We start from the raw sequence: 20,550 nt of genomic DNA on the forward strand, positions 1-20,550 counted from the left end.
TCAAACAGATTGTGATAAAGTATGTAAGAAACTGGACGTGTAGTTTACCTCTGGGCTGTGGGGATAAACCTCATTTTATGCTATCTTCACCTTTATAATATGAATATGTGTTGTTTTATTATTAAGAAAAACTATTTTTTAGTCATTGAAAAGTAATTTAGAATTTTGGGCTTCTAAAAGATTTTGTCACATTCATAGCTTGTCTCTTGCATAGCTGTTTTAGCGAATCACCCATTAGGGGGGAAAAAAACAAGGGAGTAAAAGTTTGTCACTGGGTTGCAGCACGTATGTATTGGAGAGACAGACACAAAGGAATTTGTGATTTGTGTGTCACAGATGGGTGTTGAGGCTTCTCACCCCGCTGAGTGAACTACAGTGTTTGTGCACTGCAACCTTGGAGGCTGCAAGTATGTGTCACTTAAGAAAGTTGCATTTTCAGTTCAAAACATTTGATTCTTACAAAGCATTTATTTAATAATACTTCCAATCTCAGATTTATTATAGTGTAGAATGCAAAATTTATGTAAAGTATTATAATACGAGCCATCATTATTATTATGGAGGGCCTTCTATGAGCACCTCTGTTCCTCCGGGAGCCATCTTTCACATTTCTCTGATGGGAAACTCTGAGAAACATTGCCCTGAGTAGATATGAATGGGTGCCTGTAGTTTGTAATCATCCTAACACACTATTTGGATTTTGAGTTCCAAAGTTACTGAATGGAAGGAAGTAGACTTCATAAAGGGCACATTTTTTTAGGTCAATTTTGCCCATTAAAATGAATGTTTGATTATGTACTTAGAATTCTTACTGAATTCAGTAAATGCATGAGCTGGTAGGTACTTTGGTCATTAAAACTATAATCTAACAAAGAAAACAAAAAGTAAGTAAATAAGTAAGTAAATAAATAGAAAGAGAGAGAGAGCGAGAGAGGGTGCAAGCGAGCTATAATCCAGTTAAAGCTAAGGAAGCTAAATAAGCTCATTGTAATCAAATTTACTTTAACTTCTGTTTCTCTCCCTTTGTTCCTTTTCACAGGTCACAGTAATGAAAGGCAGTAACAGAAATAAAGATCACTCAGCAGAAGGAGAAGGGGCTGGGAAACGACCAAAGCGGAAGTGTCTTCAGTGGCATCCACTGCTGGCCAAGAAGCTTCTTGACTTTTCAGAAGAGGAGGAAGAGGAAGACGAGGAGGAGGATATTGATAAGGCAATTCCTCTGTTTATTATAGAAGTTTTATGTTTATTTGAGCATTTGTTCTAGAAACTTCAGCGAACACCCATGGGGTGAAAGATACATTTCTAAAAGTCTGTGTAATGGGAATCCTGTTTAAGTGCTTAATCTACATATTTCTTCCAAATATTGATGATTCTTAAAGTGTCTATACTTCCTGATAGTTTAGACTGAAACAGATCCTTTTTAAATAGTGTTTCCACCAGCTAACTAATGATTTGAAGGTAATACTCACTTGCAGTAGAGATGGGGTTATTCAGAAAGTTTGGTGTGCTTACCTGGCACCCAGCCCGTTGCCCCTCTGGCCTCTTTCTTTGCTTCCAGCCTGTCCCTGCCACCATAGGCAGCCTCAGAGCTGCTTGGGCCCTTATCTCTGTGGCATCTCTGTGGCTGCTCTCTCCCCACCAAGCCTCTCGCAGTCAGTCCTCCAAGCCCCCTTCCCCAGACTCACACTTGAGCAACCAGCTCTTGTTTAGAAAGTCCACAACCCTGCAGGTGCCTTTAGAAAGCCACCTATTCTCCCAGGTCTTGGCATAACTGCTCATCATTAAGGACCATCTCCCCAATAGATGGGACCTCATCCTTTCAGCTGTCCTTCCCACCCAACTCATTCCAGATCAGAGGATTTCCTCCATAGCACTTCTTACTATTTGTCTTGGGTTCAACTGTGCCTTTGTTTACGTGTTTTTCTAGACTGGAATATAAGCTCAATAAGAACTTGCCCTTGTTCTCTTCTCCTTCCTTAGAACCTAGAACGGTGTCTGGCATATAGTAGGGATCGAATAGATACATGCTCAGTGGAAGAATAAATGAGTACAGATTTTGTGTCACTACAAATGTTATAAGCACATTTTTGATATTCTTCAGGCCTTTGACATCTAGTCATTCTTTTGCTCTTGGCTTGTGTCACCTCCCTCTTCCACGGTCTCAGCTGGAGATGTAAATATTTTTCCTGTTTCTCAGACATCTTCTCTGGTTACCCTTTATAGTCCCTCTCACTCTCAACCGTTTTTCCTTTTCCATAGAGAATAGGGACCACCAGAAACAACTGCTCCGGTTTCCTCTCGCCTCCTCGCCTGTGCACACTCCTCACTCCTTATCCGTCTTTTCCTGCTCCTTTCCTTGTTCAGAGAAATAGGTACGACCCCTTCTTTTCAAGGAAATTGCCAAGTTTAAACTTAATTTATCTTTCTGACACATTTGCTGTTGATCACTTGGTCCTTGAAGCTGTCTCCTGTTTCCATGACATCACTCACTCCTCTATATCTGTTCCTACCTTCTCAAATGTATTTTCCTAGTTTCTTAAAATTCACAGCCCTTCATTATTCTACCCTCAAATGTTGATTTCTTTTGGATCTCTTATTTTAATTTCTGTCTTCATCGTGGTCCTTTCTCCTAAGCTCTGAACTTGAATTTCTGACTTGACATCTCCACTTAGATATCATGTCAGAATCTCTGTTTTAATGTGCTCAAGATGAAGCTTTTGTCTTTCTCTCCTCCAAACCCCATTCCCCTGCATTTCCCTTTCTCAGGAAGTGGCAGCTCCAACTTTCAAGTTGGTCTGACCTGAAACCTTGTCAGTTTTCTTTTGCTCGAGTCTCACATTCTTTTATCCATCAGCAAATGATCAGCTGTGCCTTCAAACTGTCGTCGCAGTTCGACCCCTTCCTAGTAACTTCACTACTACCAGCTTGATCCAAGCCGCCTCCATTTCTGGTACAGACTATTCTCTCTCCCTCCCTGCCTCTGCTCCTGCCCTTCTGCAGAGCAGCCAGAGGGATCCTTTCAAAGTGGAAGCTGGTCGTGCTGCTTGTCTGCCTCACGAGGTCAGGGAATGTGCATGCTCACTGCTCTGTGTGCATCACTGCAGCAGTGCCTGGTCTGTGCCAGGTGCCCAGAAACAATTACTGAGTGAGAGAAGGAAGTCGCTGAACCCTCTTCTCTCTCCAGTTCACATCCAGCGATCTCATCCACACCCGTAGTCTTAGAACCTTGATACTGATACCTCAGTTTGTTATCCCAGCTGAGACTTTGCTGAGAGCCACTTCCATTTCCACCCACTCAGTACTGACCTTTCTGCTCCCACCAGATCTAATTTCTTTCATTTGAGAAAACTTGTTTTTTGTGTATGAAGGAGTCTTGCCACTGAACCTAGAAACACTCTTCCTTTTTCAACCTTTAAATCCAATTAGATGCCACTCTTGGTTCTACCTCATAAATAAATATTGTCTCTGTTCACACTTACCAATTCTCATTGTTACTGCCTGATTCAGCCCTGTTCCTGTTTTCACCTGGACAGCTGGAATAAACTTTTAACTGCTCTCTCTAGTTTTGGTTACATCTAGTTTTCTGTTATAATTCATGCCCTGCACTGTTGACAAGATTAATCTTAAAATGCAAATCTCCCCTGTGGTTTCAAGCAGGGTTTCCATATCCTGATCTAGTACTAGTGTTGATTTGTTACAAAGTATTACAGTACTCGGCCCCTGGTGAAAGAAAAATAAATTTGGATAGTTTTTCACTATTATTTAATTTTATTTATTTAGTCACATATTTATATGTTGACTCTTTTTTTAAATCTTTTTGGTTAGTTAATATTATTAAATAGTAGCATTTCTTTTTTTTTGACGTCCATACTTGGCAAAATAAAAAGTTCACTCTCTGTGTTGGTCCTCACAAGGATTTTTATTGGTTGTATGATCTGAAACCACTTGTTTACATGATTAAATGCATGTTTTTTTAGGTGACACATTCTTCATGAAGTGGCTCCTACCTTCTAAATCTCATGTCCCAGATCCCTGTTCTAATCTTTTATATACAAGTGCTATTGAACTGCCTATCAATGTTTGAATAAACCATCAGGCCTTAATCCCTGTTAGTTCCCCCATGTTTCCCCATTGAGACTACCTGCCAGATTCGAATTCATCTTTCAGAATTTAGTTCAGACAACAGCTTTCCTAGGGAGACTTTGTGTACTTCTACCCATCTACTAGTGCTTCATTATCACACTGGTTCCTTGTTGCAGTCAGCATACTGCTTTTTAATTTATTCACATATGTATCTTTTCCCCTCCCAAAACAGTGAGCTCCTTGGTCCAGGATCTTATGTTATTTATCTCTTTTTCCAGCTCTTGGCCTGAGTTTTATAATTTAGTAACTGCATCAAAAGTTATTCTTTTCTAAAGGGAAGTGTAATTACTTCCTCAACCTACATAATACATTTTTTTCTGCCCGTTTTTTCTTTAGCTTCTTAGTTTCAGAATGCTAAATAAATATTCCTTGAAAATGCAAATTATTGTTAATGATTGTATACATAATAAGAAAAATTAACCTGTAGCCTTCAACCCAGTAATAATCCCTAATGTATTTCTAAATCAGATAGCTATAATTTCAAGTTTGTTCTGTACTATTTGTGTTTGAAGATAATTGATGGTTGATTAAATGCATTTGCAATACTTAATTTAAACTTAAAAGTCTTTAAAAGAAACACAAATTAAATTAAGCTAGTGATTTGTCCTGGAATATCTTATCTGTAACATTGCCCAATAAGCATAATATAAAAGAACATAGTTGCCTTAAAGTAGTGGTCCTCAAAGTGTGATTTTCAGGCTAGCAGAATCAGGATCAGCTGGGAACTTGTTAGAAATACAGATTCTTAAGGCCAACTCCAGATCTACAGAATCAGAAACTCTGGGAATGGGACCTAACAATCTGTTTTAACAAGACCTTTGGGGATTTCAGTGCCCACCCCAGTTTAAGAACTACTATCCTTCTTAATTTTAACTAGGAATAAGAAATTAAAGAAATGCTTTTAGTAAGCATTTTGGATTTCTGTTCACTGTTCCTAAGATATATCATAAAATCATACTTTAAAATCAGAAGATATTTAACTTTCCTAATATATTCTGAGATTCTGTGATCAGAGCTGTGCTTTAAGAAATTTAATCTTCAACTACATGCAGGAAGTATCTGTAAGAGATTTAAAGTAGGAAGACTAGGCCATAGGCTAGAGTGGTACTGGGAGAGTAGTAATGAGAATTACACAGATGAAATGGACAGGATCAGAGCTTTGCAGAGTCCTTGAAGACCTTGAATTGGATGAAATGCTGAGAAAAAGGGAGGATTCAGAACCGATTTTGAAGGTTTAAGCCTGATGAGTTTATTTCTATCACCATAGCATTTCACTAGACAGGAAAGCTTAATATTTACAAGCTTGAAAATTTACAGTGTGGTTTTTCCTTCAAATAATGTTAAATGTCTATTTTGATTTTCACAATGGGAGGCTCTACTTGTGATGTGCACAAAAACATTGAGTAGTGTATGCTAGATTTTTATTATTTAATTTCATATTAAACATTTTCATATTATAAGCCATAGAAAAGCACTTTACAAAGCAGAGAAAGACAACTCTTAATGTTTGTGTACTTTATGTGAATATTGTTGTTAATCTTGAGACCCATATGTCACAGAATGGGTTTATTCATTCAACAGTTAAGTACTAATGTTACACCAGACATTTAGCTAGGTGCTGTGTAAGGGAAAAAGTGTAACAGTTATAACACAGTGTAATATATGCTGTAATAGACACACTCAGGTTGCTATAGAAACTAAGCAGAAGAATACATCATAAGTTGTTTACCAACTACTAACTGGTTAATAATTTTAAAAAAATATTTTTTTACTCAATTTGTAAGTTGTTTAAACCGAGCTAAGAAGAAATACAATTTGAAAACCAAGACTAATTGTTAAAGCAAAATTGTCCTGGATGTGTTAAACATCTGGCTTTTGTTTTCTTGGTAATAGGTTCAACTTCTTGGGGCCGATGGCCTAGAGCAAGATGTTGGTGAGATTGAAGATGATGAATCACCAGAACAGCGAGCCAGGAGACCAATGAATGCATTTCTCTTATTTTGCAAACGCCATCGCTCAGTTGTGCGTCAGAAACACCCCAGGCTTGATAACCGAGGTGCTACCAAGATACTAGCTGATTGGTGGGCTGTTCTTGATCCAAAGGAAAAACAGAAATACACAGACATGGCCAAGGAGGTAGGTTCCAATAACAAGGTTTTACAGTCTGGTTGTGAGCAACCAATCCCATAACCCCCAGTTCCTGCTGAAGGCCTAGCAACAGGAAGGTGAATCCTGAGTTAGGTGTTAAGAGAAAACATAAGAGCTTTGCTTCTATTTCTGAGTTCCGAATTCAACTTGCAAACACTGGTGGAGTGCCAAGAGCAATTTATTACCAAGAGGTTTTTTTTCTCATTGTACTTACTCCACTGATTGATAGAGGGGATTGATTTTTAAGAATGGTGATTTATTTATTAGGAATGGGTTTTTTTAAATAGTTTTTCTAGGAACTCAGCTTCTGCTGTTAGAAAGTGCCTTTGGGAAAGATGACAATCTTAGGTTACTTTGGTTGTGTCATGGGAAAGAATCTTGATCTAGTTCTGACGCCATATAGCTTTGTGATGATATCTAAGTCAATCTCTGGGTCTCAGCTTTCTTCTTTTAATGTTAGAATGAGGAAGTTGGACATAAATTTGTATCCCTTCCAGTTCTAACATTTTTTGATTTTGTAACATACACGGTTATCAAGAGATATGTTTTGATTTGTTTCTTTTTTGTAGGTAGTGCAGCGTGAAAATTTAAAACTAGTAAGTGAATAAATGGCAGTGGAATAGGATGTACTGTGATGTGTGATGCATGTTTACACTGTAGGCAGTAGTCGGTGAGAAGCATTTCCACGCAGGAAGGCTTTTCAGAGAGGTGGGACATTAATCAATTCTAAAATGATAGCAGTGACTAAATTTCTTCAGAAATTCTATACTGGTCTGTTTCTGAATTAATCTAAAATTAATGTGAGTTCACTGTACATTTAAAATATATTGTGTAATGGATTTATCAAGTAAGGAGGGAAAACAAAGCAATATCATTGTGGTTAAACCTGAAAAGACTAATTCTGACTTTATTTCTTCAGTGTTTCCACTTGCACACATTCTTGATTCATGAAAACCCTGCCACCCAAGCATTTGGTTAAGTACTGTGAAAAGATGAACTAGCAGGAAGCAAAATACAAAGTTTCAATGACACATGTTATTAAACATCTCAGTGTGTGGAAAAATAATTATTTTAATTGATGTGGTTTTATTGAGTTGTTTAATAAGCTAACACGGAACATAAAAATTTCTGAGGCAATGTTCAGGGAAATTTGAATCCAGAGTAAATGATTAGCTTGCCTACGTGCTATGCAATTAATGCTCACATAAGGCTTCAGGAATTGACTATTGTTAAAGACAAGATTTTAACTATGTAGAATGTTAAACTGGAAAATTTAAAATCAAGTCCAGTAACCTACATGATTTTAAATGTTTCAATAGATTCCCACTAGCATAACAATAATTAACAGTAAAACTTTCTCATTACATAGCTTTAGGTCTTTTCATAGTCATGCTTATATGGTAAAATAAACAATTATCTGAAACCTCATAGGGAACGCCATTAGCTTCCTATAATTAAACAGTTGAGTTTGTTTTTGGATTGCTGTTTTTGGATAACATGCAGCCTGTACCAAGTATATTGTTTGCGTTTTTAAAATACTGCTAATTTACAAACCCAACAGGCAGCCACTTTTAAAAGGAGGAAGTATTATTTTCATACAGGAAATCCCTTACTAATTACTTAATTAGGGTCACAATATTTGCCATTGTGGTGCAGTAATGAAATCTGTTAAGGTCGCCCCATGCAGTCCTCTGCAAGTGGAGACTGTAACTGGATCTTCACCTTCCTTCTTGCCTTGTTTATATATAGGGTGTATATACACATTTATGTATATACACATTTTGAATAATTATAAAGGCAGTGTTTATTTAAATATATTTCATTTTCAAAATTGAGTTATCAGCTGTTAAAGTGTGTATACATTTTTGGGGGACATGAAATGTCATGTTTCTAGTGCACAGTGTGGAGGATTCAGCTACTTCTAAAATCATTATACAGTTGGTTGCTAGTCATAAGTGATACTTAACTTGTTTCAGCTTATTTGCTAAATGGTTTTGAAATTACATTAAAGTGCAGGTAATTCTGATGTTGCTTTTTTGTGTTAATCTTGCAGCCTGAATTGGAAGGTCAGTTTAATAAACAAAAACTTATTGTGTGGCTTCAGGATACCAGGGCTTGTGGTGGTTTCTAGTGATAAATATATATGTTCTCAGTTCCTCAAGGTCCCCCTCAGGCAATCATTTTTATAATAATTTTCTATGTGTAACCTTTTAATTTAAAGCCCCCAATTTAAAATGTGTTCACTGTTAGGACAAGACATTCTTTCAGCATAGTTGACTGTCGGTGTGAATGCTTGCATGATAGTGTCACCAATAGCTATTCTGTCATTATCAATTGAATGAAAAATACTTAAATTTTCTCCATATGTTTTTAAAAGACACATATTCTAAAAACAACAGTGAGTAATAATTAATATAACTTTTGAGAGTTTTTTTTTTTAACCTGTTAGACCCTTTCCTTGCATGATGTTGTACCTGTTCACAGGTCCTGCGTACCTGCCTGCCTGTTGGGACATGCAGAAATAATATTTCTTTTCCTTTTAACATCTTTATCTACATAAAGATCTTTATCTACATAAAGATGTTAAAATATAGGAATACATGTCTACCTTATTGCCTAGGATATTGCTGAAACCTTCCATGATTCACTAAAACTAATGATTATAATTAATTCATAATCAGTTTAGAGGAATCACATATCTTGACCTTCAAGTTGAGTGGGGTCAGTGCAAAGAAGAGGGAAGGAGAATCTGGAAAATGAGGGCAATTTTGAATGACCTTTATAATACCCTCTCCCTTTTGTGTAGAACCAGAGGCATGAGGTAGAATGCATGCATTTATGGATTGATTGGTTCATCTTGGGCCTAACGTTTTACATGAGCACAAGCATGTAAAGTCACTTCCAATTGTCCTCTCAGGCTCTTCGGAGCTAATATCTTGACCATTCGTGCATTTGTGGAGCTGGGATACTCTTGCCTATTTGACTTTAGCACCCTTTTATTATATGCTGCTCGCTTTAGATGCCTGAGAGAGAAGTAGATTTGAGTGAGTATGGCAAAAATGGTAACAATAAAATGTCATGATGCCCAGCTGGGCGTGGCTCGGTGGGTGAGCATCGACCTAAGATCCAGGCGATCGGGGTTCGATTCCCGGTCAGGGCACATGCCCAGGTTGTGGGCTCAATCAGTGACTCATCATTGATGTTTCTCTCTCTCTCTCCCTCTCCTTTCTTCTTTCTGAAATCAATAGGGATATATTTTTAAAAAATATAAAAAATGCCATGGATCTTAGGGGAAGGGCCTACCTGTCCTGGGGTGGGGGTTCAGTGGTGGTATTTCAGAATACCCCTAGGCTTTATGAACTGGATAGAAGTTGGCCTGGGCTTTGACATAGGATTCAGAGAAAAAGGCAAGGATAAGAGCAGATGTGGGAAAGTAGGAATAAGTTCAGGAACAAGAAAGTTTGTTTTACTCCAAGCCTAGCATATGTGTAGGAGAGTAATAGGAAATAATGATGTTAAGGGAAAATTAAGAGACCAGGCTGAAAATTTTGGAGGTTCAGTTGTATGCCAATAAAGCAGCTATGGAATTAAATGCTATAAAATAACTCGAAGGTAAACTATAATAACCTTTTGTAAATATTGGTATCTATTGTTGTCAGTACTCTAGGAAACATTATCGCCACCACACAGCTCCGTTGAGTTTTTAGTGATTAGTTCTTCCTTTATATTTCAAGATAAAATTAAACCTGTTTTTGGTTATTTATTTACAACTGGGATACTTTTTGTCAAGACCATTCATTCCCTTGTTTTGGTTACATCAGAAATGGATTCTTCTCCAAAGAAGATATCTTCTCATTTTCTCATGCATTATAACTGGAGAATTTTGGGTAGCTGTCATGTATCCCTTATACAGAATTTGTTTTATAAGCTGGCTGTGGCACCTTGCATACTGCTGCACTGAGAGTAGCACCTTATTTACCCAGCGTCCTTGAGAAACCTATGTTACACATTGTTCCGCCTTTAAACACTTTTTATTTTATATATCTATTCTGGAAATTTTATTTAAAATTTTGTTTACATACTTCCTTAAAGTATTCAGAATGCCTTTTGAAATTTTTTGAAAATTTCAACTCATTATTTATAAACAAGTATTATTTTATAATCTGTAATTTGGTGAGACCTTTGTGAACAGTTGCATTTTTGTCTGTGTATTAAATGATTCTCAGCTATTTGTTCTTTTGCATTTTCTCTTTGCTTTCCTGTGGGTCTTTCTTTTGGATCTACCCTCCACTGTCAATTGACATTTCTTTCCTCTCAGTTACTTTTGGCTACCTCTAATGAAATGACTTAATGTCTTTGGGGTTTTCTGCATGTGACTTCATTAGGCGCCCCACCACTTTGGGGTGATGTTGATAATAAAACCAAAGATTTTGGCTCTATGTTTCATAGTATTCCTTGTTTCTGAGACCTTTCCCATTCCATTATTTCAGCTATCAGTACTTTCTTACTGTATTAAAAAAAAAAATTCAAACATTTGTCTTTGAAATGATAATCAGTTTCTGAATATTGCTCTGTCCTGTCCAGTGTTCTTTTATAAACATTTAACTCATTTAATCTTCAGATGAATCCCATGAGGTAGATATTGTGTTTCCAAAGCTAAAGATGAAGACACTGAGGCCCAGAAAAGTTAAGTGACTTATCCAAGGAAGCAAGTTAGTAGTAGTAGCCTTCTCCCTTCTCAGACCTTTCTGAGTTTCCACATCTGGAAAATGCCTGCCTTCCTAGGGTCAAAGTGAGGCACAGAAAAGGGGATGGAGGTGCAAACATTCTGTAAAGTTTAAAATGCTATATAAATGTTAGTTTTATTGTCATTCCTGACAAGTAAACTTATATTTGTTTGTGTTTGATACTTCTTTACCTAGTTAATATTTGCCATTTTTATTAGGGAATTGTGAACACAGTGGAAGGCTACAAAAATGCAAAATTTGTCTTTTAAACACAAGAATCAACCAAACTAAATGATCATTTGCCCAAGTTGGCTGATACTGTCCTATGTGTTTAATGGCGCCCAAGAAAATAGTGTTTAATTAGGTGAACTAATGACTTTATTTCAAAATATCAATTTGCCAATTGTTAGTAAACACTAGCATTTAAATATGCAAATAAAATTACTAGGACTTTATAATGACCCCATAAATAGTGATATACCTCATAGTGAATGATAAATTGAGAATTTAAACTGAGTCTCTTAAAACTAACTCATTTTGATGTTGGTTTCAGATGTTAAGTTTTAGATTGAGGGACCTGCTACTGAAACATCATATAAGATTTTTGGTATTTTTATTAGAAAGTTTCCGTTTTGAAAGATGCTGTCACTAATACTCAGATTTCTTCTGTTTCTTAGGTGTCCCCTTCCTCCCCTTCAAGGTTGATCTGCTAGATAAGCTCTTTCCCAGTAAGATACCATATCCTCTGCTAAGAATCATTTAGTAATATGCTTTGGTGAAAATCAATACATGTAATGAAAGTGATAATACTGTCATCCTTATGAAGGAATTATTACCAGCATGAACTATTTTTAAAGCACTGATGACACTAATAAAGGCCAGCCTAAATAAACCTAGTGTCTAGAACTGTGCTGAAGACGGCATAAAGCAGCGGCAGTCACCGGCCATCATCATTTCTCTCTCTCTCTCATGGATTCCACCCACCCACCTCTACCTCAGTACTTTGTGAGCATGGACTAGGTGACAGATACTGGGTAGACACGGGATGAAAAGAGCATGAATTAGGGTCTCTGCCTTCATATTATTTGCAATCCATAATTAGCCGCACAAACATACAGGGTAGGGCAAAAGGAGGTTTACAGTTCATATGGAAAATAGTACAGTAATGAATAAATAATAATACAAGAATAAACTCTGTGTTTTGCAGACTCACAACTGTAAACCTCCTTTTGCCCTGCCCCGTATTCTTTCTTTTTACATGTGGTCTGTAGGCTCTCCCCTGGCTCAGGCATGAAAAATGGATTTGCAAAGGGTCTGTAAAAGGGGAAGCTAATTATGGGTTGAAGAACAAAGGGCAAGAAAAAGGCCTGTAGTGTGTGGGGTTTTAGGGAAAATGGTAACAGAGAAATCCACTACGAGGGTCAATACGCTCTCACTATCACAATATTAATCTTGCACAATCTTAAACTCAATGTAAATGATCAAGACAATATTCATTAGCCCAATCAAGTATATATTGAGCAAAGGGGTTAAGAATGTGGGAGATAGAGAAAAGAATAACACATCCCTCGTCTTTAGGAATTTAATGCTTAGGTTGAGAAGCCGTAAATTCATGCAGACACACAGGTCAACGCAAGCAGTATGTGAACACCGAGTGTGGGCAGGAGCAGGAAGGGCCTCAGGGCGTGAGGTTGTCTGTCTGTCCTTGTCCTTGAAACTAGGCACCTCGCCAACCATTTCCTCTGATTCAGCTGTAAGAGACAACAGAAAGGCCTAATCATTTGTTGTGATGAGGTTATTAAGGAAAGAAATTACAATTACAGAGAAGGCTGAGTAAGAAAGAAATGAGGGAGGACTATATTAGTCTGAAGCAAACAGGTGAGCGAAACTATTAGCGTGCTGGTCAACGTGTGGGCAAAAACCCATCATCACAGGATGAAAATGCCAAAGGGAGTGGCCCCCACCCATCTAGATCCTCAGGACAGGGCTGTTCATGCTGAGGGTAGGAGGGGAAGCTCAGTTATCCTCTGAGAACATCAATCTCAGGCTACTGGTACTATCTCAAAAGTAACTTGCTAAATATAATTTTCAGAAATCTCCCATTAAAGTAAAAAGTCACTTCATGGCTTCCATTTTTTATCCCCAAATTTCTAACCCAGATAACCTAAGTGATTCTTCTTTATAGACACAGCTCCTGACTTATAGAAGGTGCTCAGTAAATGCTGGCTCCCTTCTCTCCAACCACCACATTTCATTAGCAGTAATAATAAATCAATGCTATTAAGCCTACTTCATATATGACAGTGACATTGTTATATACCAAAAGATAACACCTTACGTTAATCTTTTAAAAATTGGATCTCAACATTACTTTTCCAGATAATTTATAAGAATGGAAATTTGATCTTAAAAACACCTTAATGCTAAAGAAAGATGTATATACTAACTAGTCTCCAATAGTTTGTTTTTAATGGGGGGTTTGTGCAACCGGAAAGTCCAGTAGTATTTCCAGTTATTAATACAGTCTAGATCTTCTCAACAGAGTAAAAGAGAATGACAACCCTATTGGGGTCTAGTAATAAGGGACCCTGAGGATGTCTATACAAAAAAAATGGCTGATTCTGGTGCAAATATGTGAAATATCGCCATAAAGTAATTGATTATCTGATATTTGAAAAAGAGATATGATACATTTTTATTTTATTTTCTAACTGCGGGGGGCTGAGTGAACCCCTAACATAATACATTTTAAGACAGCTGTGATAGGCAGAAATCACTTATACAAGGGTGAAAGAGAAAAGGAAGATTTAAAAAGTGGCACTAATCTCTACTTCCTTAGTTCTAGGACCTTTCCCTCACAAAAACTTAAAACATTATTATTTAGATAAGACTCAATAGCATTATCTGATTTGAATTATTGTTGCTAGATTAATAGAAAGAAAATTAGACTGTTTTGTGTGACCACATTAAATTTAAGTTTATGATTTTGACAGAAAAAAAATATTTTAAGTTATATATTAACCTGCAAAACTTTTATGATAAAACCACTCCGTAAAAATTACGTACTTCAAAAACTGACTTGACTAAATACCTATGGAATTGGTTGGTTGTTCTATTGTGGAAAAGTCATAAAGGAAAAATAGAACTTACGGGAGTTAGCTATAGATATTGTTACCTAAATGACTGTAAGGATTACTGTGGCAACAGTAGTTCATTTTCATATATAAAAATTATTTTAAACAATTTTACTTTCATGTTTGAGTAATTGGGAGAAAAATCAGTTTAAAAACTTGGTACTAATAAAAAAAATCAAAATTTCAGAATTTCTTTTTAAATCTAATTTTGTTACTTTTCAGAGAGTAAATAGGGATCTGGATGAGTAACATTATCTACATTTCTGCAAGTGTATTTATAGATAAATTCATGTTAACTAATTTGAATTGTAAAATGTTTGTTTTCTTTAAAAAATGTGTTCAGTGAGGTTTAGTGATTTCCTTAAACACTTTAAACCTTCTTCTTACAAAATACAGCATGAATTTGCAATTTTCCAAACAGTGCAAAAGTTTACTTTTATCTCCATCCCTTTGAAGGATCACAAATTCCAAAGTCTTCAGGATTTACTGTAGTAACTGGTACTTTCATAACTGGAATTTCTTCTTATAAAACTACCAATTTTTCTCTCTCTCATGACAAATATGTTAATTAATTTGTTTCAAAGTCCTTTGTCACTTTATAGAGTGGTGACCTTTGTCCAAATGACTGTTCATCTGACAAACCCAGCTTGTGTGTCTTCCACTAGAACACAATAGTGATGCATGTGTCTGCTACTTCCATTTTCACCTCTCCCTGCCATTTGTCACTTTCCACCTCCAGACAGCAGGCCAGGCTGCCTTTCTGCCCAGCTTAATATGTAAATCCCACCATGTCCCATGTAGGATGGGGTGTCTCTTCTATCACATTTGATATTTCCAAGTACATTCTGCTGTGTGGTGGTAAATTCTAGATCGGCCCTGGGCTTTTGTCCCATTTCAATAATTTTTGTAAGAAAAGTAGAACTGTATCTTACAGTTTTTTATGATTACCTTTCTCCTGCATATACCTATATATCAATATGCAGATGTACAGCTTTTAGTAAAAAAAAAATAAAAAGGATTATTCAGAAAATTTGAATTAAGGTAATTTTAAACCATTGACTACAGTACAATTTTTATTTATATGATTTAAAGTGAAGTGCTGAGAAAAGTTTATTTGGATTACGTATACTTTCCTTACACCAAGGGTAAAGGAATCTTTTTTTCCCATTGGGCTAAATAAAAAGCTTTCGAGCTTATACTAAATTAGTTCATTTTACACACAAAGTGACCATTTTAAAAGGAAAGCTTACAGGATTAAAAGAATCACATTAATTTTTAATAAGAGTATCCAGCAGTAATAACATATGATAGTTGAGGAATACATAGAAAATTCATTTTATCAGATGACATAAGTTTTGGCAATAAATATTTTTTATTTAATTTAGTCAAGAAAGGGGAAAGAAGTGGCAGATGTGGGAGAAAGGGTGTCAGAAGAAAGCTACAGAAAGATAGATAAAAGAGAAGGGAAGATGTCAGTGAAAGCTGAAACCTCCAAGTAATGACATAAAGTTTGTGATGGATGAATTGAAACATCACACATTACAACTCTCACACGTCACATTGGTGATCATGTGTGCTCATTACAAAGCCCTGGGATGTTGGCAGGTGCAGTTACAGTTTATAGATGGAGGAAATGAAGCCCAGAACTGTTACACAACTTGCTTAATGTCCACAGCTGGCTAATAGCATAGATGGGTTTTGAACCCAGGTCCCCAGACTCTGCACCCTGTACTCTTTCTTCTATGTGGCCTTGCATCTTCAAATGACTAAAAAGTGATATATTACTTTACCCTACCTTGTTCCCCTGCTTCTGTTCTCGATCTTGGTTCATTTATCCCACAGCTGATTACTTTGCTCTGTTAAGTTTGCCTGCATTTGCCTTACTAGTACATCAAAGCACAGATTTAATTTTTACTGTACTTAACCAAATTAAGCAGTGAGCAGGACCTGGTTACTGGCCTGTTCATACTTCGTAATGTGTACCGGATACCATGCTGTGCACCACTGTTTACGATAACCTTAGGCATTTCAGTGTTGTTTCTAGTCTGTGGAAACTAAGGCTGAGGCCCAACGATGTTATATTCTCCAATTCGGGTCTCCATCCTTGGTCACAGTAGCCCTAAGTAGAAGTGTTAGGGATTGAACTCTGGTTTTTGTATCTTCAAAATCCTTGACTCTTTTCATGACAAATAACTCCCTTTCTCCACTGAGGTCAGATGGCTTTTTATATCTTAATAATATATCGAGGGTTAAAAGATAAAAAATTTGCTGCCTCTGTACCCTCATCCCACAAATGAACTATTGTCATTTTTTGACAAGGAAAACCATCGACGGGGCTGAAATTGGTTGTTGTTTTTCTCGCTCATTATCCAAATAAGGTGATAACGTGAAGTCTGTTAGAACATTTTCAATCTATGTGTTAATTAAAACCTGTTATCTATTCTTTATAGTATAAAGATGCATTTATGAAAGCAAATCCTGGCTACAAATGGTGTCCTACCACAAACAAGCCTGTGAAATCCCCAACACCCACTGTCAATCCACGAAAGAAACTATGGGCCTTCCCATCTGACTCTTCAAGAGACTTGCCAAGCCCCAAGAAGGCCAAGACTGAAGAAATGCCTCAGCTCAACTTTGGAATGGCCGGTGAGTTTAGACACTATTCCTATCTGTTCTTTAAGGACAGGGCAATACATTTAGGCAGTACTTTTCCCAAACAATACACACAGAGAGAAAATAATAAAGAGAAACAAAGAGAGAAGTAAAATCTATGACCAATAAGAAGTAGTGGCAAATATAATATAGCGTATCTGAAAGCTTTGGACCATAGTAAACATAGAATGAGTATATATAATTAAGGAAAGGAGATACAGACCACGTGGTAGAGTCACTATACATACATGTGAATTCCTGACATTGGTTGGCATTATGGGAAAGCAGACAGCAGTGTGGATATTGTTAGGAGCTCGGGGAATTTTATAATGTAGAAAAATAATTTACAGACACATACACAGTTAAGCTATCTCAGTAAGCACCTTAGTTATTGTGGATACTTAAAAAGCCACAGTTATGTAGATCATCTGAGGATATGAAAACATCTAGGGCAAGAATATGAACAACTCTATCACAAATCTGAGATGGATCAGACAGCTGTTTCTTAGAGGGAATTCCCATCCTACCCCCTCTCCTGCCCCATTCCTGTATGGGCTGAGTAAATTTAAAATTCCAGGTGGTCCCATTTGTTATGGGACCTTTAATACTCTTTGGGTGGTAAGGAATTCTAAAGCATGTATAACTGTGAAGTAAAGTACTTATACTCACCCTGTAAATGGCTGTGTCTTCCCTGGCTATTGCAATGGAGTACGCGAGAAGAATTTTCCAGGATGAAATTAAAAGATTGGGCAGGGGGATGCAGTGAAGTTGAGGTTGAGCTATAGGGTTCCTACTGCATTATTACAAGCAGTTTTCTTCTAAATGAGAGCACTGAACCATTTGTAATACGGAAAGCTCTGGGAAGGAGGTCAAACTCTATTGTGATGCCACTTCATCTTTTTTTAATGGCCAGTAGGCCTAATTCGATTTAATAGTTCAATGTGTGATTCATAATATAACAGAGTATGTGGTGGTGTCACATATGAGCCTAAGAAGTGCAGTCTGATATAATAGCAACATTCGGGGAGAACAAAGCCTTCAGGTGATTGTTCTGTAGGTGTCTGTAGTGTAATTCTAGGTGAGCTTCCAAAATGATACTTGTGCATATCCCAGAAGAATAAAAGTGGAGATTGTCCCTTGTTTTAGCTGTCACTTTGTACAATTTTAGCTTCAAACCACTTGTTAATAGTCTTGGCGTGCATTCTGGACTTCCCACACTGTATCAGTTTGAATGTTTTATAAAACATTTTATTATCAGGACGGAAAAAGAATATATGGACGATCAGCTTCTAACTGCATTTCTTTGATTATTATTTATCTTCCATTGCTTTTTTCCCAATTTTAAATCTAGGTCAGTCTGTGTAGGGTTTTTTGCATACAATGGCTCTTTACAAACCAAGAATAATTGAAGATAAATTACAGAAAGCTATGAATGGTGTCTGTTTATAGCACCATTTCTGACGGTTTATTAATCTACCTTTTATACCTACAAATTAAAAGTGGGAGCAAGACTTCAACCAAGATATTTACAAGTCAGCTTTTAAAAGCTGTGTTCTTTAAAGCAGAATATAAGAAAGAAAAAAACACCTTTCTTGCATTTACCTCATTATGTGAGGGCTTGTGATGGATGTTAGAAATAGAGGATCCAGGCCCTTGTTAAGTTAATGTATAGTGAAGGACATTGGTCTGATATTTCTAGTTATTTCCTTTTCAGTACAATGAAAGCAAATTAATTTTCCTTTAATTAAAACATAGTCCTTAGCTGTTTGAATCTAAGGGACACTGTAGGGCTTTTTGGGACCAGTTTGAGCTTTTCCTCAACATGGAATGTTGTTTTTTGTTTTGTTTTGTTTTCCTAATAGTTCTTGTCACATGACATTTTGCTATTTTGCATAATCTAAAAGCAGTGAGTTGTATGATTTCCAAGAAAGGAAAGCTATGTAGAATTTAATTTAGTACAAGCCCTCTTAGGGAAGGGAAAGCATATTCTTTACATAAATATATTTTTGATATTTCTAAATAACATTATATAAATATAAATTAATATAAAACAGAATGGTAATTTCTTGGTCTGTATTTTAGTATCATTACAGCAAATTTCTTGAAAAGTCACATTTGTATATTACTTAAAATTATCATATAAGTGTGTTTCTAGTTTACTTTATAATTTGAACTAACACATTTTTATCTTTATTAGAAAGTGATCATCCAATCCTCCTGATCTCTAAAGTGACAGCTGCAAAATTATTTAGCTGCCCAGAGAACCAAATTAAACTTTTCCATTTTGCTAAATTCATTTCCCCCTCCTGATTTTTATTTTTAAATACATTTAAGTATCTATTTTAACAGCCACAATAGTTCTTAACCAACAAAAAGCCTTGTTTCATCAAATTAGCATGCTCCTGTGTATTCTATATGCGTGTCTTCCTTGTGGCTATCTTTTAACATTAAGCTTGGCCACCTGATCATTTGGTGACATATTTTCCCCTCTAATAGTCTCTTCCTTTTTTTTTTCTTTAACTACAGCAGTTTTTTTCTCTCCAATTTTTAAAAAAGTTTGTATAAAAAATGTGGTCAGAGTCGCTTCTTGAGTTCGTGAGACAGATTGTATACAAGATATACTTAAGGGCATGCCATGCCTTAACATGAGAATTCCAAAAAGAAAAAGGAAAGAAACTCCTGAATGTCTTTAGGCAACAGTATGCCTGATCATCATTTTTAATGGTAGAGAGGTTCCTAAAGTTAAAAACTCATTTATTTATTTAAATACATTTTTATTGAGTTTAGAGAGAGAGGAAGGGAGAGGGAGAGAGAGAAACATCACTGTGAGAGAGAAACATCATCCCATTGCTTCCCATATGTACCCTATCTGGGGATTGAACCCGCCACCTGGGTATGTGCCCTGACCGGGAATCAAACCTGTGACCTTTCGGGGCATGAGATAATGCTCAACCAACTGAACCATACCGGTCAGGGCTAAAAACTCTTTTATTGAGGACCTACATGTACTACAATGGACACTGAGTTAGGGATTTTTACATATGTTATTTCATTGCAGTTCTGATATTTAATTTATTTAAGACAGCCTTAAAGGATATGTGTTTCTAATTGTCTATAATACTTTCTTTGTTTAAATATAACCCTGGGTCATAGATCTACCAATTTGTTGTTTTTATTTTGTCTTTCTGTTTCTGTTGATTTTTGAAGGAATGAAAACAAAGACTTCAGTAATATAAAAAGTATTCATTTTAAATCTTAAAGCTATTTCAAGGAAGGGCCTGACTATACCCCTAAGATTTAATATGTCAAAAAGACATCATTTTTAATTTTAAGTTTTAAAGAAACATTATTTGAACAAAGCCTACTAGATTTTGCAGGCCCATTTGTAAAATTGTTCTGTTTTCTAGTTCCTCTTATAGCCTGGTTCTTTTTATGAGCCCTGATTTTACATGGCAGAAATAACAGTTTGAGAATAACAATGTCAAACTTCTTAGGCGATAAGCATAAGCGCTCTTTTGTTTTTAAAAGAAATCCATCTAAACTTTCCATGCAGTCAGGAAAGAAGCATCACATTAAGGAGATAATTCACGTTATAAACAGCTATGGTATCGAAGGATGTATTATGTTGGAAAGGTGGGACCACAGTAGTATTTAAAAGGCTGACAAGCCCGGCCAGGTATAGCTAAGTGGTTGAGCATCAACCTAGGATTCAGGAGATGGAGGTTTGATTCCCGGTCAGGGCACAT

General features: G+C 36.4%; 1 protein-coding gene across 1 annotated transcript in view; it reads left to right on the top strand.

The window, feature by feature from the left end:
• Window positions 1-1,044: 1,044 nt before the first annotated feature.
• The window catches only part of BBX (BBX high mobility group box domain containing), a 91,012-nt gene continuing 71,506 nt past the window's right edge, over window positions 1,045-20,550 (top strand). Inside the window, exons 1-3 of the mRNA XM_016195674.2 lie at window positions 1,045-1,210; window positions 6,037-6,279; window positions 16,603-16,798. Coding sequence (XP_016051160.2) covers window positions 1,049-1,210; window positions 6,037-6,279; window positions 16,603-16,798 — 601 coding nt within the window. The 5' untranslated portion in view covers window positions 1,045-1,048. The remainder of the gene's footprint in view (window positions 1,211-6,036; window positions 6,280-16,602; window positions 16,799-20,550) is intronic.

Source organism: Miniopterus natalensis, chromosome 6, assembly GCF_054644295.1.
Source record: "Miniopterus natalensis isolate mMinNat1 chromosome 6, mMinNat1.hap1, whole genome shotgun sequence".
Taxonomy (NCBI): Eukaryota; Metazoa; Chordata; class Mammalia; order Chiroptera; family Miniopteridae; genus Miniopterus; species Miniopterus natalensis.